At 38.4% G+C, this 14,567-nt stretch overlaps 1 protein-coding gene across 1 annotated transcript in view; it reads left to right on the top strand.

Annotated features, from left to right (window-relative positions):
• cps1 (carbamoyl-phosphate synthase 1, mitochondrial) overlaps window positions 1-14,567 on the top strand; it is a 46,607-nt gene that overhangs the window by 24,589 nt on the left and 7,451 nt on the right. Inside the window, exons 27-32 of the mRNA XM_026375600.1 lie at window positions 1,693-1,760; window positions 6,150-6,225; window positions 7,337-7,414; window positions 9,236-9,343; window positions 9,500-9,589; window positions 9,844-10,014. Of these exons, the coding sequence (XP_026231385.1) occupies window positions 1,693-1,760; window positions 6,150-6,225; window positions 7,337-7,414; window positions 9,236-9,343; window positions 9,500-9,589; window positions 9,844-10,014 (591 nt within the window). The remainder of the gene's footprint in view (window positions 1-1,692; window positions 1,761-6,149; window positions 6,226-7,336; window positions 7,415-9,235; window positions 9,344-9,499; window positions 9,590-9,843; window positions 10,015-14,567) is intronic.

Raw genomic sequence — 14,567 nt, 5'->3', positions numbered from 1 at the left:
GCCAGTTCTCTGTGAAGAGAGTAGTACACGGCATTGTAAGAGATCTTTAGTTAGTTGGCATGGCATTTCTCACATAGTCTTTATTTCTCAGAATAGGAATAGACTGACAGGTTTCAAAATAAGTTTATTGATTCTGACCATTCTGTAAGTCTTAATCGAGCCCATCATGGTTGATTCTCTAAACACTCAACCAGTCTAAATAAGGCCAGTTTTACTGCATTTCTAATCAATTCAACCATTTTCAGATGTAGAAATAAATACATAAATACAAAAGGGTTTTCCAATGGCCCATTAGCCCTTTTGAATAAATGAACTTGCATTAGTAAACACATGCCATTGAAGCACATGGGCCTCAGTGTGCATATGTGCATATGCATACAACATTAACAATGTCAAGGGTCTATTAAAGATCTGCTTGATGTTAATTGAGGACTTACATCGTTGTTTTAATGGACAAACCCTATTATGCTACTGTTCTGTTGGTTTATATTATTAATGTCCAAAAAGAATTGCTGTGATTTGGTTTTGACTTCCTCACACCCTTACCAAACACACATAAGATTACCTGTAATTTACAGCCCCATGCCTTCCCTCACAAATTGTTTTATTTTTAGAACTTTCCTCCTTGTAAAAGCACTGTACCCCACTACTTAAATGACCAGTTAAGCATTTCTCTTGTGTTTGGCCCTCTCAACTCACTCCCTGCTTCCTCTGAATAAAGCACTGGCAGGTGCTTCGGTGGATACATGTGGAGCACTGAAAAATGTCTGCAGTCAGCACTGAAATATGTCTCTTCCATTTCCGTCACTCACGTATTTATGTACCACTGAGGAGCGATTAGCCAGTATGCATGCACAGATAAAGTTCTGTGTCTCTCTTGAGTCTACCCACATCTTCTATTTTCCTGCTGATCTTGAAAAATCAGTTTGTTTTTATTGGGCTGGAATAATTCAGAAGAGCCGTGGGGAGATACTGCTTGCATCTCTGGGAAGCTGTTTTGTGTTTGTAAATGGTACTCCACCTGGTGAGTGAACAGTGGGTAATGACAGAGAGAAAACCGCCAGACCTGCAGAGAGATGGAGAAGAAAGAGCAAAGCCGATAATGATGATGATGCTGAGGAGAAGGACATACAGCATTTTTCTCATTGCTAGACTCCTTCTATGACTCATACTGTTTTTTTTTCCTCTTTTTTCTTTATTTGAACTGAGTAGAAGAAAAGAAAATGAAAAGGGAGGTGAAATGAAGCCCCACTTTATGACTGTAAGAACATTTATACTCTCCCCGTTACTCTTTTGACAGTGTTCTGTTTTTGGCAGATATGGGAGTGCACCTTTCAATCTTGAAGCAATTTAAAATGTGTGTGGTTGACTTCAGAGTGGGTAAAATTGAGCTTACAGTATGAGGGGGTTATTACTATGAGGATGTGTGCAAAATAGATTCAAAATAGACATGTTTTTATTGCTGTTGTGTGAGTTTGTTAGAATACTACAGTATATCAATCATTTTGTACCTTAGAGCCAACAAGAGTTGGAGCAGGCAATTGTTTTGACATCGCTTTACATCTCTACTTCCTACAGCAACAGTGTGTATTTTCAAGGGATTTCATGTATACTGGCATCACTCTAATAACATGGCACCCTTCCTGCCATTTGTCTTTGTAACATTTGTTGTGCTTTGTTCACCTTTCACAGGAAGATGCCTTTGCATTTGCCAACCAGGTGGGCTATCCTTGTCTTCTTCGCCCCTCCTATGTTCTCAGGTAGGTTTGATCAAGTCAGCCAACGGGCCCGTTACCAACACCTAAACCAGTAATTCTAGCACTAACACCTCGTAATTAAAGATTCAAAATATCTTTATTATCATACCCCCATAATTAAAATACAGTGTAGCAAAATTTAGTTGAGGTCTAATTTTCATCTGTGCGGATTGACATGCATGATATGCAGTTATTTCATAACATTAGAAAGAAAGAAAAATCGGACGCATAGCACGTAATTATTAGGTACTCCTTGAGCAGCAATAGTTTAATTGAGGATAAAGTCCTCTAGTAGCAGAGCAGCAGTGTGCAGGAATGACATGGTTTACATGTAGGAGAGATTAAAATGCTCCTATCGTAAATAAGTCAGGACCAACTTTTACTACTGAATTAAGACCTTCAGACCTATAATACAATCAATAAGTAACTAAATTTATCTGTACTATTGCAACATAGCAATGTATTGCATAGCAAACACCTGTGTTGATAGTATATACCCAGGAAGGTTGTCAAGTCCCATAAACTGGGATATGGTTTTCCTCATACTGCTGGGGGACAGACATAGAATCTGGTCACTGGGGACTGCTGGTGTTTTACCCAATGGTGTAATGAAAATGATGAATGTTCATCAAACCGTGTGAAGAAGCCATTCAGTTCATCACAGAGGGGGGATGTCGTCACAAAAATGGGATGCGGGGCTTTCATGAATGTCTGAATTCATGTCAATGTGAATGTCTTGCCATAGGCATCTGTCTCTACGGGTTGAGAGTTGCCCTTAGATTTGCTCATTATACACGTGCTTTGTCTTTTACATGCCCCTAGAGAGATTTACTATTGCTGACCTCAGGCTTTCTTTGTCCCCTGAGTTTTAGACGCTCAACAGTTCACAAATTCCCAAGTCATCCATGGCTTCTGATATTTGGTGATGGTTTTGATGACAGTCACATCACAATGTACTTACTGATTTAAGATTCAAAAGACTTTATTAATCCCAGAGGGAAATAGTTTTGCTTTCTTAAAGTTGTTCTCAACTCAGACAGAAAGAAAGGGAACCACAACCAGAAAAGATCCACACCAACATAAATACACATTAACATCAGTACAGAAAATTCAATATATATATATATATATATATATATATATATATATATATATATTATATTATATTATTATAGTATATTATGAGATGGATGAGAGTGGATAGAGGGGCTGAACGTGCTCCTCTGTCCAGCCAGCACACTGTGTAGTGGGTGGAAGGGATTTTCCAGGATTGAGAGGAGTTTGGACAGCATCCTCCTCTCAGCTACAACATATAGAGGTTCCAGCTTCACCCCCAGAACAGAACCAGCCCTGATCAGTTTGTTCAGCCTATTAGTGTCTGCCACCTTACCGCCCCAGCAGACCACAGCATAGAAGATAACACTGGAACCACAGACTCATAAAACATCCGCAGCATGGTGCTGCAGACGTTGAAGGACCTGAGCTTCCTCAGAAAGTACACCCGGATCTGGGCCTTTTTGTACAGTGCTGCTGAGTTCTTAGACCAGTCAGTTTGTTGTCCAAGAACCCTCAGGTATTTGAACTCAGATATAACCTCCACCTCCTCCCCCTGTATAGAGAGAGGGATGACGGGCCTCCCGGATTTCCTAAAGTCCATCACCAGCTTCTTTGTTTTACCGATGCAACCTTCTCTGTCTGACCACACTCTAATGACTTTCCAGACCACTTTGGTCAGTTTATCAAGGTTGGTAGGTTTTTGTGGTGGAATTAGATTACAGTCACATGGTCTGTGAGACCGAGGTGGGACCTGGGGGCAGCTTTATGTGATTGTTTTGCATGTGCGTAGACCTGGTTTCTCCCTCTAGTGATAAAGTTGATACTGTATGTTGTTGAAGTCTCATGAGAACTTTTCTTTAAATATGCTTGATGATGAAAAACGTATCCGGACGAGCTATGATTACTCGCTGTCTGTTGTTGGTGCTTTGTTGGATATAAACGGCCATGATGAGTTATACTGTAAATTTCCTTGTCAGATAGAAAGACGATACTTCACTATCATAAATCTCACCCTTGCTAAACTCTCACCACTGTGTTGACCCACCATTCCGTGCTGATAAAGACAGACACACACACCCCACTGCCATGAGTTTTAGCAGTTACTAATGTAATCCTGTTTGCAAGTGTTCGGTGTTAGTCCATTAGGTTAAATGATTATATCTGTGAGGTTTTTGTTGAGCCATGCCTCTTCAAAAACAAACACTCAGTAGTCTTAGGGTAGTATAATGTAGTACTGTTTGTTTTTTAGAACAAGAAGAAGAAGAAATAATATGAACTTTAAGGCTAAATAATCTAAATGGAATTAGTTTTCCTGTGCCAATACATTATATATAATAACAAACACAGGAGATAAAACAGAGAACAGTGCAGTTTTGGGGGTTGAGGCATGAACTAACTTACTGTAGTAAAATGCAGTTTTGTTATGTGATTAATGAATTAATAAGCTTCACAAATGCTCATTCAATCATGCAGTGACATTTGTATCCAGTATATTTCATGATGATGATGGGGACCCTATATTTAACAGGATTTGGTGTCACTAAGAGTAAACTACATGTACAGAATAATAGAGTTTTGTACTTTTTATGATTTGACATGCAAGCTGTGGTGGCCTTTGAAAAAGTAATCTGTCTGTACTTGTTAGGTATTGTGGTAAATCTGATACGTTGAGCATTAGTTCCCTACAACATATCTAAATGGTTAAATACAACAAGGGGACATCAAGCAGTATTTACCAGTAGCCATAATCATTCAATTTCTTTTACAGGTGATTATTATTATTTTTATTTACAATATACTCTTCTTATTATTCTCACGTGTGTTGAGTTCATTTTAAAAGGAAGATCCTCTCCTCTCTTCCCTTTTCCTCTCCTCGCCTCACCTCACCTCCCCTCCCTTCTGGCATCAGTATAGGTTGTAGCTTTCTCTAATCTTTCCTATCCCCAAAGTGTTTTCACACTACCCCTTTGACATACTTGGTAATGGCTTTAGAATGTTCTTCTTGGTACATATGCACAAACTCACACATTTACACACCAAACCCTTGCTTCCTTGTCAGATTCCTGAATTTATTTTTCTAGCATTAAAATGCACAGACACACACCAAAAGTCTGCTTTGATGTATTTAGCTCTAAAATATATTCATGAAATTACTTATAAGAGCAATTCTTACAGCCAAAATCCTGTTTGCATACTGTGTAAGTCCATCAAATATAATTTGTTATTAAAACACTTTACTCGGTAGTTTCATTGCTATGACATGCCAATGCTGATAGGCACAGCTGTACAGTGATGTACTAGACACAAGATTAGACTCTAACTTAACTGTTTTATCTAATCAACTTTTTTTTAAGTAAATTGGCTCCCAGAATGTCAATACAGAGCTGAGACATTTGGAAAACGTCTAATTTCTTCACTGCTGACAAGTGCTGCAAAGCTCAATGTTGGTGTGACACAGTGAAATGCAAATACTCAGCAGTTGCGAGGAATTTCTGTCTGTGTGAAAGCATATGTGTGTGGGTGAGCGGTGTACCCAATTAGAGCCAAGTAATAAACACAAGCATGAAAACAACCTTACTCACCTACCACAAGTGAATGTATTGTGATGCCATTGTTTTTAGAATTGTACGATCTATTAAATTTGGCGATATTGTTTCAGATGCGTACACCAAAGCTGTGTTGTATTTCTTCATGTTTGTTCATATTGGGCCAACTGAAGATTCACTGAACACTGATACAAAAACAAGTGTCAAGTTTGCTCTCGTACTGAATGTAAATGCATGTGAATCTTTTAAGCACTTGTGCTCAAATGAAGGCTCAGTATTAATTTGGTGGTTGGACATATGTCTTCTGTCTCTGAGCTAAAAGCAGCTGAGGAATAAATCTAAGACTCTATGAGCTTATGGCCTTCCTCCCTTTTCTCTGTACCTTTTATTTTCAAACAGGAGGATAGCCCAGCTAGCAGTCTAAAATCAAAAAACAGCACAACAAAACTTGCCCAAATCTGTTGTTTTTTTAATGACAAAGTTTTGAACTCGTTTTCAGGAGCCTGGAGTGCTTTTCGACCTAAATAGCTGTTCTTCTCTCGTTCTCTGTCTCTCTCTCTCTCTCTGCCTTATTTTGACTGTTTTCAGACCTTGTTCCCGATGGTAATAGTGATGCAACAGAGATAATGAGTGTTTTGAACAATGATTTGAAGCTTGTATGTTCTCCCGTTTACTTGCTTCTCTTCCTCTCCTGTGGCCTTTTGTTTTCTCTCCCTCACACTCTTTTTTGTTGTTTTTTTTTCCTCCACCGTCTCTCTCTGTCTTTCTCCCTTCTTTGAATCTAATCTAGTGGCTCGGCAATGAACGTTGTGTACGGAGAAGAGGAGATGAAACGCTTCTTGGAGGAGGCCACTCAGGTTTCCCAGGTGAGATCAGAGTTAATTCTGTGTGTGTGCTAGTCTGCCTGCACATGTGAGAGAGTCATATTGCCTCTTCCAAAACTCTCACCTTGGTTTTAAATTTTTCTGTTTTTAATTATGTTGAATTAGCATTTTGAGACACATGATCTCTTTCTCTCCATCACACATGCGCACTGACACACTCTGAGACTCTAGCTTTGTCTTGCTTTCTCCCTCTGCTTTCAATTAACTAATACTACCAGCTGGCATAGCTGTCGGCTAGTGTTGTGTGCCCATATCTACCTCACTGAACACCCAGGTGGCTTGGGGGCAGCTGGCCTCTCCAAGGGCCTCTACTTGGGGTCAGTGAAATGAAAATAGTGCACCTACAGTACAGAGCTCCAAAGCAAACGTGGTCATAGAAAACATTCTTGTTTCACACTGAACTATATGAACATTTTTGTTTGGATATTTTTACTCCAGTGAAACAATGACAATTAGGTTAAATCACTGATTTTCAGCTTTTGCTTAATGAAGATTACATTCAAAACAGATAAGAAGTGCAGGAATCGCATACGATCAAAAGCATTTTTATTTTAGATTTTTTTTTTATTATTACAACAGGACAATTCAGTTGCAAACTGAAGACATTAAACATTTTCCCTATACATTAAATACTTAAAATACTCACCCCTTAACTACAAAACACACAGTCTATCGAAAGCAATCTGACAAATCACCATGGAGGTAAAGTTATCATTAAAAAAAATCAGTTTTCTTTAATCTGAGCAGAAATTGGAAGCTGTAAGGTTGTTTTGAAGAAGTTGTAGAGAATATTAGTAAAAAATATATCTGTGTCTTTACCCATTGTGCATTACCTGCTCTGACACAAACACAAGCAGATACAGTGATGGACTGGCAGGAAAACATAGTGGAGCCTTCAGGAGCTCCATCTCTGGACAACCTCTGAATGGTAGAAAGCAAAACAGAGATATAAGTTCAGTTATAACAGGTTTAACTTTGAATCTTTGATTCATTTAAAATCCAGTGGGTTAGAGTACACAAGCAAAACTTATAGATTGCACTACACACCGTTAAAGAGATTTAGAAAATAACCCTGTTGCTTTGTTTCCTCCAGGAACATCCAGTGGTCATTACCAAGTTTATCCGTGGTGCCAGGGAGGTAGAGGTGGATGCTGTGGCCAAGGGTGGAAAGGTGAGACAATACTGACATGCTCTGTTAGTTATATGGAAAAGCCTAAGACTAACGCCTCTGTGTATTTAAAGAAGGGCGAACAGGATCATTGCTTTAACATAGCATTAAAAGTAGAGCATGCACCAGATCTATTATGATTTTCTATCTAGAGTAATTACAGAAAACATACAGATTGTAAGTCACAGTAAAGCACATTCTCCTCATAGTATGTTATAATGTTGCACAGTGCAACATCCTGTATAACAACATTATTGCCCCTCTTTATTTATATTGGCATCTTGTTTGACCATATTTTCATTTAAAACATCATTGTTATTCATCTCTGCAGACTGGCATTATTCAGTCCTCCATTATTCTGCAGTTTAAATAGAAAGGTAGGAAAGATATTGAGCCCAGTAGATGAATAAAGTGGAAGTAATCTCATTCATCTTCAGTGAAAAGACATTACAGCCCAGACAGAACTGATGGGTAGAACTGAATACATTAAAACCAAAATGCAGGAAAGTGGTGATACTAAATGATACTAACATTTTCTCTTTTTTTTATATTAGATCAGTTTAAGGCATATCAGAATAATTCTTATCAACATGCTGCTTTCATATCTGATTGGCATGTGCCACAGATTAGATTTGTTTTTTTTAATTTTCCGCATTTTATGTGGCTCTATTATCAATTAAATAAGTTGGTTCTCAGTAATTACTGGTAGTTTTTACATACTATTAAAGGTGGTAATATGAAAACTAACACTGTAACTAGTTGAGTTGATGAACATACATCCTGCATGGCGAATACTGTCCTGTTGCATTCCAGAGAAAATAAATGTGATGGGGCACATTTAGTTAGAACAAAGAACGAAATTTGATTCTTGACATACTGTTAACTCCTGTGACGAACTGAAGCCCACTCATGGTTGATGCCAACATGCTTATGTAACGACAAACTGATTTATCTTTTAATAACTTACATTTCTGTATAGCTTTGTAAGTCGCAGTGGGTGACAGAGTCTCAAAGGTACTTATGCTGAACTGTTTATCTATTGTTTAGGCTGTAGAAGTCATTTCAAGGGTGTCAGTTTGAACGTGGGCAATCCGGTTGTATGGTAGATTTTCTATTTCTACTTTCCCTGAATACAGCCTCCACTTTTATCTTTAGTAGCCCATTAACAAGTTGTCCATTCATTGCATACCAAACAGGCTTCATTATTCATTATCCCTGGTCAGACTGTGTGTGTGTGTCTGTGTGTGTGTGTGCGCGTGTGACAGTATGAGTGTGTGGGAGAGTGGAAAAGTCGGAGATAATACGTATTATTTACAGGTTCTATCTAAAGAGTGCTAATGAATGCTGTGGTTAGCGGCAGTTTAAATGAACTAATGACACGGACACTAATTTACACACGCACACACATACTCGCACAGAGCTGCTTGGTGATACAGATCTGTGTCCCGTGGGTGAAATGTAGGAAGTTATTTTTTTGACACTGTGTATTTATGAACATTGTATGTCACTGCATCTGTCAACAAATAGAGGCTTTTTCTTCTCAATAGATTTTCAGTGTGAATGCTGACCCGATTTTTTAATTATTTCTGAACCAAGTCACCATATACTGATTCTGCATTTCGTCTACAGTCTAGCACTGCCACATACCTAAGGTAAACACATTAAGCCTGGAGGCCAGCTGCTTGAAAAATGTCTGAAAAATGTAACTCATCGGTGAACTGACCAAGGCTGCAAAAAAGCAGCGTTGCCATGAATAGGGATTTCTGTTTGTTATCATAACTGTGATCTGCATTCAGATATTCTAATCACTTTGTGTCTTTCCAGGTTTTGGCCCATGCCATAACTGAACACGTGGAGGATGCTGGTGTGCACTCGGGAGATGCCACGTTAATGCTGCCAACTCAGACCATAAGCCAAGGGGCGCTCGAAAAGGTTAGCTAAATCACCATTTACCATAAAAAGGTCTTTTTTTTTCATGACAGTTCAGTTTTTATTCCATCAGAATAAGGTTTTTAATTTGTGTTCTATGCAGTCTTTTTCTCCATCATAAGTTTGTACATGTCTGTTTTCTTTTTCCATTGCTCTCAGGTTAAGACTGCAACCCGCAAAATTGCACAAGCATTTGAAATATCTGGACCCTTCAACACTCAGTTTCTGGTTAAAGGCAATGATGTCATGGTACGTAATTGATAGATTAACCTTTTCTCCCCTGGTTGGAGCAAATGCTATTTGCTCACAAATTGAAATTACCTTGAATTTTATAATCAATGTTACCTTCAGTTTATGTTTAGCTGAAGTGCGCATGAGGAAAATGTGATGCATATACAAATTAGAATCTCTCAGTTGTGTTGCTCACATTACAGTAATGAAAAGTTTCCAACAAAGAGTGTCATTTTGCTTTTTGAAATGTTTTGTTTCACGTACTCTTGTAGGTGATAGAGTGTAATCTGCGGGCGTCACGCTCCTTCCCTTTTGTATCGAAAACAATCGGTGTGGACTTTATCAATGTGGCAACCAAAGTGATGGTGGGAGAAACTTTGGATGAGGCCAGCCTGCCCTCGCTTGAGAAACCCATCATTCCTGTCGACTATGTCGGCATTAAGGTAAGACAGGAAACGTTATGGTTTATTGCTGAGAAATATGTGATCAGCTTTCTTCTGTTATGATTTGTTGAACTGTGGTGTTGAATTTTTGCACAATACAGAAATAAGCGAATAAGAAGTTTATAGCGTTACAAGCTGGCAGGGCTTTGATGCAGTTGTAAGAACCAGAGATAATTATCATGGTAGGAGTTTTTCACAGAAGACAGTTTAACAGGTCACAGTAGTCCAAAAGCGTAAAAAGGGATTACACATTCAGTTAAGTTATATTTTTCCTTTTATTTCACTTTCATTAATATTTGTTCAAATTCAGCACACAGGGAAAAGAATTACACACTGTTTAGCAATTTCCTTTAAGGTTTACTTCATTTTAACAACAAATACAACTATGACATAATGCAGCTCTATGCCAAAAAAGGCAGTGGAAAGGAACGATCCAGGCGCCACAGTATTTCTTTATATGCAGTAACTAGTACCCACAATGCTCTCTAAGATGTTGCACCCCTAATGTATGTCAGAAAACTGTGCTTTAGTAAGCCCTGGTGGCATGAAAGATTTATCCCCTAACAGACACAGCTGTGGAGAGTCTTGTTTGAACCACTCATCAAGGTTTTTAGTACCTCTTAGTACCAAGAGACCGTCCCCCTGAACATGTAGAAATGTGCCCACTCCTTGTTACATTTTCAGCTTTTATTTTCTGGGGTTAAGCCCATTTGAAACAGTTTCAGGGGTTTAAAATAATATCTGTACACTATTTTATAATGGATGAACTTCTTCTCACTGCCCTTACAGTCTATCCTACATCTGAGATCACAACATAAATCCTGTTTAATCTCTCTGTTGAGGTCTCTTTTGCTATATTAATCAATGGCTTTCACATACTGTAGTTTAGTATGATATTTTATAAAGTACATACATACAGTATATATAACACATACAGAATGTGATATACTAAGATAATTTAAAGTCTTGAGCCATTCAACATTTTGTGGTTCTTGTCCATGCCCATTGAGAGTGTTACTCTGTTTTGCTGCATTTGTCTGTGATTATTCTCCCCTGAGGGTGTAAACATAATTTTGCCCAATGCTTTGCTAGTTTAGTCATTTAAAATTCAGTGTTCCAGACCTGCACGAGCTCTTTTATTTTTGTTCTCTTTTTTTTTCAGATGGATTCTAAGCTTTTCCGATTTCACTGGTATCATCATATAACGATATCACAGCTGTAGATTTAAATAATAAGATAAAAGAGTTCCGCGTTTAGTTGCTTCAGTTTCAGAGAGATCTCGTCTACAAATCTTGCTTGCTGATTGACACTCACCCTGCCATATCTTACTGGTGCACTTGAATAGAACAGAGCCATTACTTATGCTGTTATTGACATCTCCGATATGACAAATGCGCTTTAAATGTTTTCATGTTACTTTTTCATTATACTCTGAACATTGCTCAGCTGGTAGTTAAACATCCCTGTGGCTGTGTTGCTATAATTCATCCTCCAAAAAAGATTTTCAGCTCTAGACCCTGCTCGTTTATTGTTCACTGTTCATTTTGATAGGTATGCTTTAACTGTAGCTTTGTTGTTAGCTTTCAATCCAGCTATATGAAAATATAGAAACTAAAAAAAGTTGCCCCAGTTAAACAATTCTCATGTAACATTATGATCAAAGAGGCCATGCTTATGGATTGAACTTAGGGGTCAGACAGGGAGTTTGCATAATATACAATGTGTTTAAGAGGGTTTTGTATGCCTGCTAAGTTGTACATTGTTCTCATACTCATGCAGGACTATGTAATTCTAAAAGTACAGACTTTCAGAATTAGGAGGTTTAATACACACACACACACAATAGCGAGTTCAGGGATAATAACTACCTGTTGTATAAAAGTGACTTTTAACTTTCCATGTAAGTTCCTAATAACCATGTCCCTGAACTTCTAGGTATAGAGCCCTACATGTATGATGTCTTAATAGCTAGTGTAGGTTCTGCTAGTACAACTTTTCATGAGATCATATAACAAAGACAGCAATTACTGCTCCATCCCTCTATCTAGGCATGATGGTGTGGTGTAGTAGGTGGTTTCTCTTACCGGCTGGGAGGCTTACTTCTTAGATTGGGTATGAGAGAGTTTACGTGTCACCAGCTGTTCCAAAGCTATTTTTTCCAAAGTAATTTCTCCGTCTAATTACAACAGAGCTGCTGTAACAATGGCTGTAGTTTGGAGCCAATCACGCAGGTATAATCCCCCACACTTGCCCACCACCTAAAGTTTTCAATTTCTAGGCTGCACAGTGGTGAGGAATATTAATCAGAGCTCTGAATACTCCAGGTGCCAGGTTTAAAAGACTCCCTGTTTACTTGGAATCTGCGGTACAGACTTCATACTCGCTGACTGATAAAGGCCATGCTGGAAACCCTGCCTCAATTACAATTCTTTAACAAAGTAGGGCTAATTTCTTTCCTCTTATTAAACACATTATGTCATAACATCAAGCCCCTACTGTAAACACACTGTGATGTTTGAAACCCTTATCCGGCCTTAGTTGTCTGAATCACAAGGCACAAGTTGTTGTTGCCTTCCAGAGAGTCCGTATTAATTTGTCTCATTCCCTCTAAACCTCACTTCGTTGCTCTTTCTGTTTTTTTCTCTTTGGCAGTCCCTCATTTGAGGCCATGTTGTTTTCTTTTCACTAACAAGTCCCTCTAGTGTAATTTCTGTCTCTATATACAAACTCATAGGAACAATAACACAATTTTATATATGATACTGAAGGGAAGAAGAGCATGAAAACAACATTTGAGGAGGAGGAGGAAGCTGATTTGGTGGTTTGGTGTCTGTCCCCAGTGCGCACTTAATGGCTGAACAAAAATAACTTCCAGCTGTTGTATTCTTGTTTCCCTTGACCATGGCATGTGCATCGTTATGGTGACTTCTGAAACTGGCACATTTTTGTGAGCCTAATGACCCAAGAAAAATACATGCCTGAGAGAGATAAACAACATAGAAACACTTTAATGTAAAGACATCATATTAATACTACTCAAGTGTGAAGCATGTTGGTATAGAAATATCTGATGATGAGTTAATGTCTTAACATAGAATGAGATGAATGTGAAAATGAAACTTTTACTCAGAAGCCTTCCTTCATAGAGAATAATGAAAAATATCTGTCGGAAGAACTTCATTCCACCTTTAAACGGGTCATTACATATCAAACATTAAGAACTTTAAATACCATCTGACATCATTTAAACTTTGTAAAGTGATCTGTTTAAATTGTATTCTTTGTTTTAAACTGAGACAATTATTTAGTGACAGTTGAGATGTTAATGTTGGCACCTTGTAATACCCTGACAACTGTTTAGCTCTTCATATCACAATAGATTCAGATAGATTTTCAGAAAATTGAGTATTTCTTAGTTATTTGGTTTATATGTCAGTAACATAAGTGAAAAAGTGGGAATTGTCATTTGAATCTGTAAGTACAAATGTAGCCTTGAATATATTTACACAGCTGCCACGTCCTCCTCCGACAAAACCAACAGTGAGCAACAATATTATGTGGAAAAGTCTTACTTTATTCATTCTCCTCTCCACTGGAGCTCAGCTGGTGCCCCAAGATAACATTGTTCATGTTGTGGAGCCTCGCAGTTCTGCTGTCTCTTAGGAGTGGGTGGTCCGTGTGGGATAGGGAGATGGGGAAGTAGTGTTTGTGTGTTTGTTGTTAGGATGTTGTGGTCAGAGAGCCTTGATTATTGTGACAGTCACATACATTCTGTCCTCGAGACACATCATTGCGTTTGGAGGACACACTATTAGAAACTGAGACTCTTGAGATGATTCTAAAATGCATGCTTGTGTACGGTTTCTAATTGTCAGAGCGTTAAAATCTCCACAGGTGATGGTGATGTCATTTTTCTAATCGCATCCCTCCATTATCCCTCTTGTTTGTGGTTATATTTCCACTTTCATTTCTCATCTCTAGTTTTGATGATTAAGAAGAGAGGCTGCTGTAGATTTACTTCTGCAGTCACTGTGGTGGGTAAAACTGGAGGGGGTGGGGGGCTTTATACTGGTAATTCTCTTTACTCAGATCTGTAAGTTTATGTCTTTGTTTCACTCATTCTGGATTTCACAAATACTGCTCTACTACTCATCCCTCATCACTAACTTTTCTTTCCTTTGTTGCATAATAAGGAGTTCACTCTCTTGTTCCCTGTCTGTAAATGTTCTTCTCTTCCCATATATTCATACTTTCTTGCTAATATTCTGCCTTTTTATCTGCATACTTCCCTATCCTTTTCTGACTCTCTGAACAAAGCCATGATAAGCAATGTTAGTTCCTCGTCCCTTCCCACATTAGTATGCTAACATTACATTCAGGTGATTAGATAACCTGCTTCAAGGATGAATCCCCCCTTGTGGCCCTTGCTTCTACGTGTGTGTGTACACATGAATTACAGAACGCCACACCACCTTTTTCTCTTCAAGGTAATGGGGTTGTCTTCCTTGAGAAAAATGGAGAAATAAGAATGGCTTCCGACATGGCGCCCAACG

This window comes from Anabas testudineus, chromosome 21 (assembly GCF_900324465.2).
Source record: "Anabas testudineus chromosome 21, fAnaTes1.2, whole genome shotgun sequence".
NCBI classification, from domain to species: domain Eukaryota; kingdom Metazoa; phylum Chordata; class Actinopteri; order Anabantiformes; family Anabantidae; genus Anabas; species Anabas testudineus.
The sequence above is the reverse complement of the archived record's forward strand: the minus strand, read 5'-3'. Positions and strand labels throughout refer to the sequence as shown.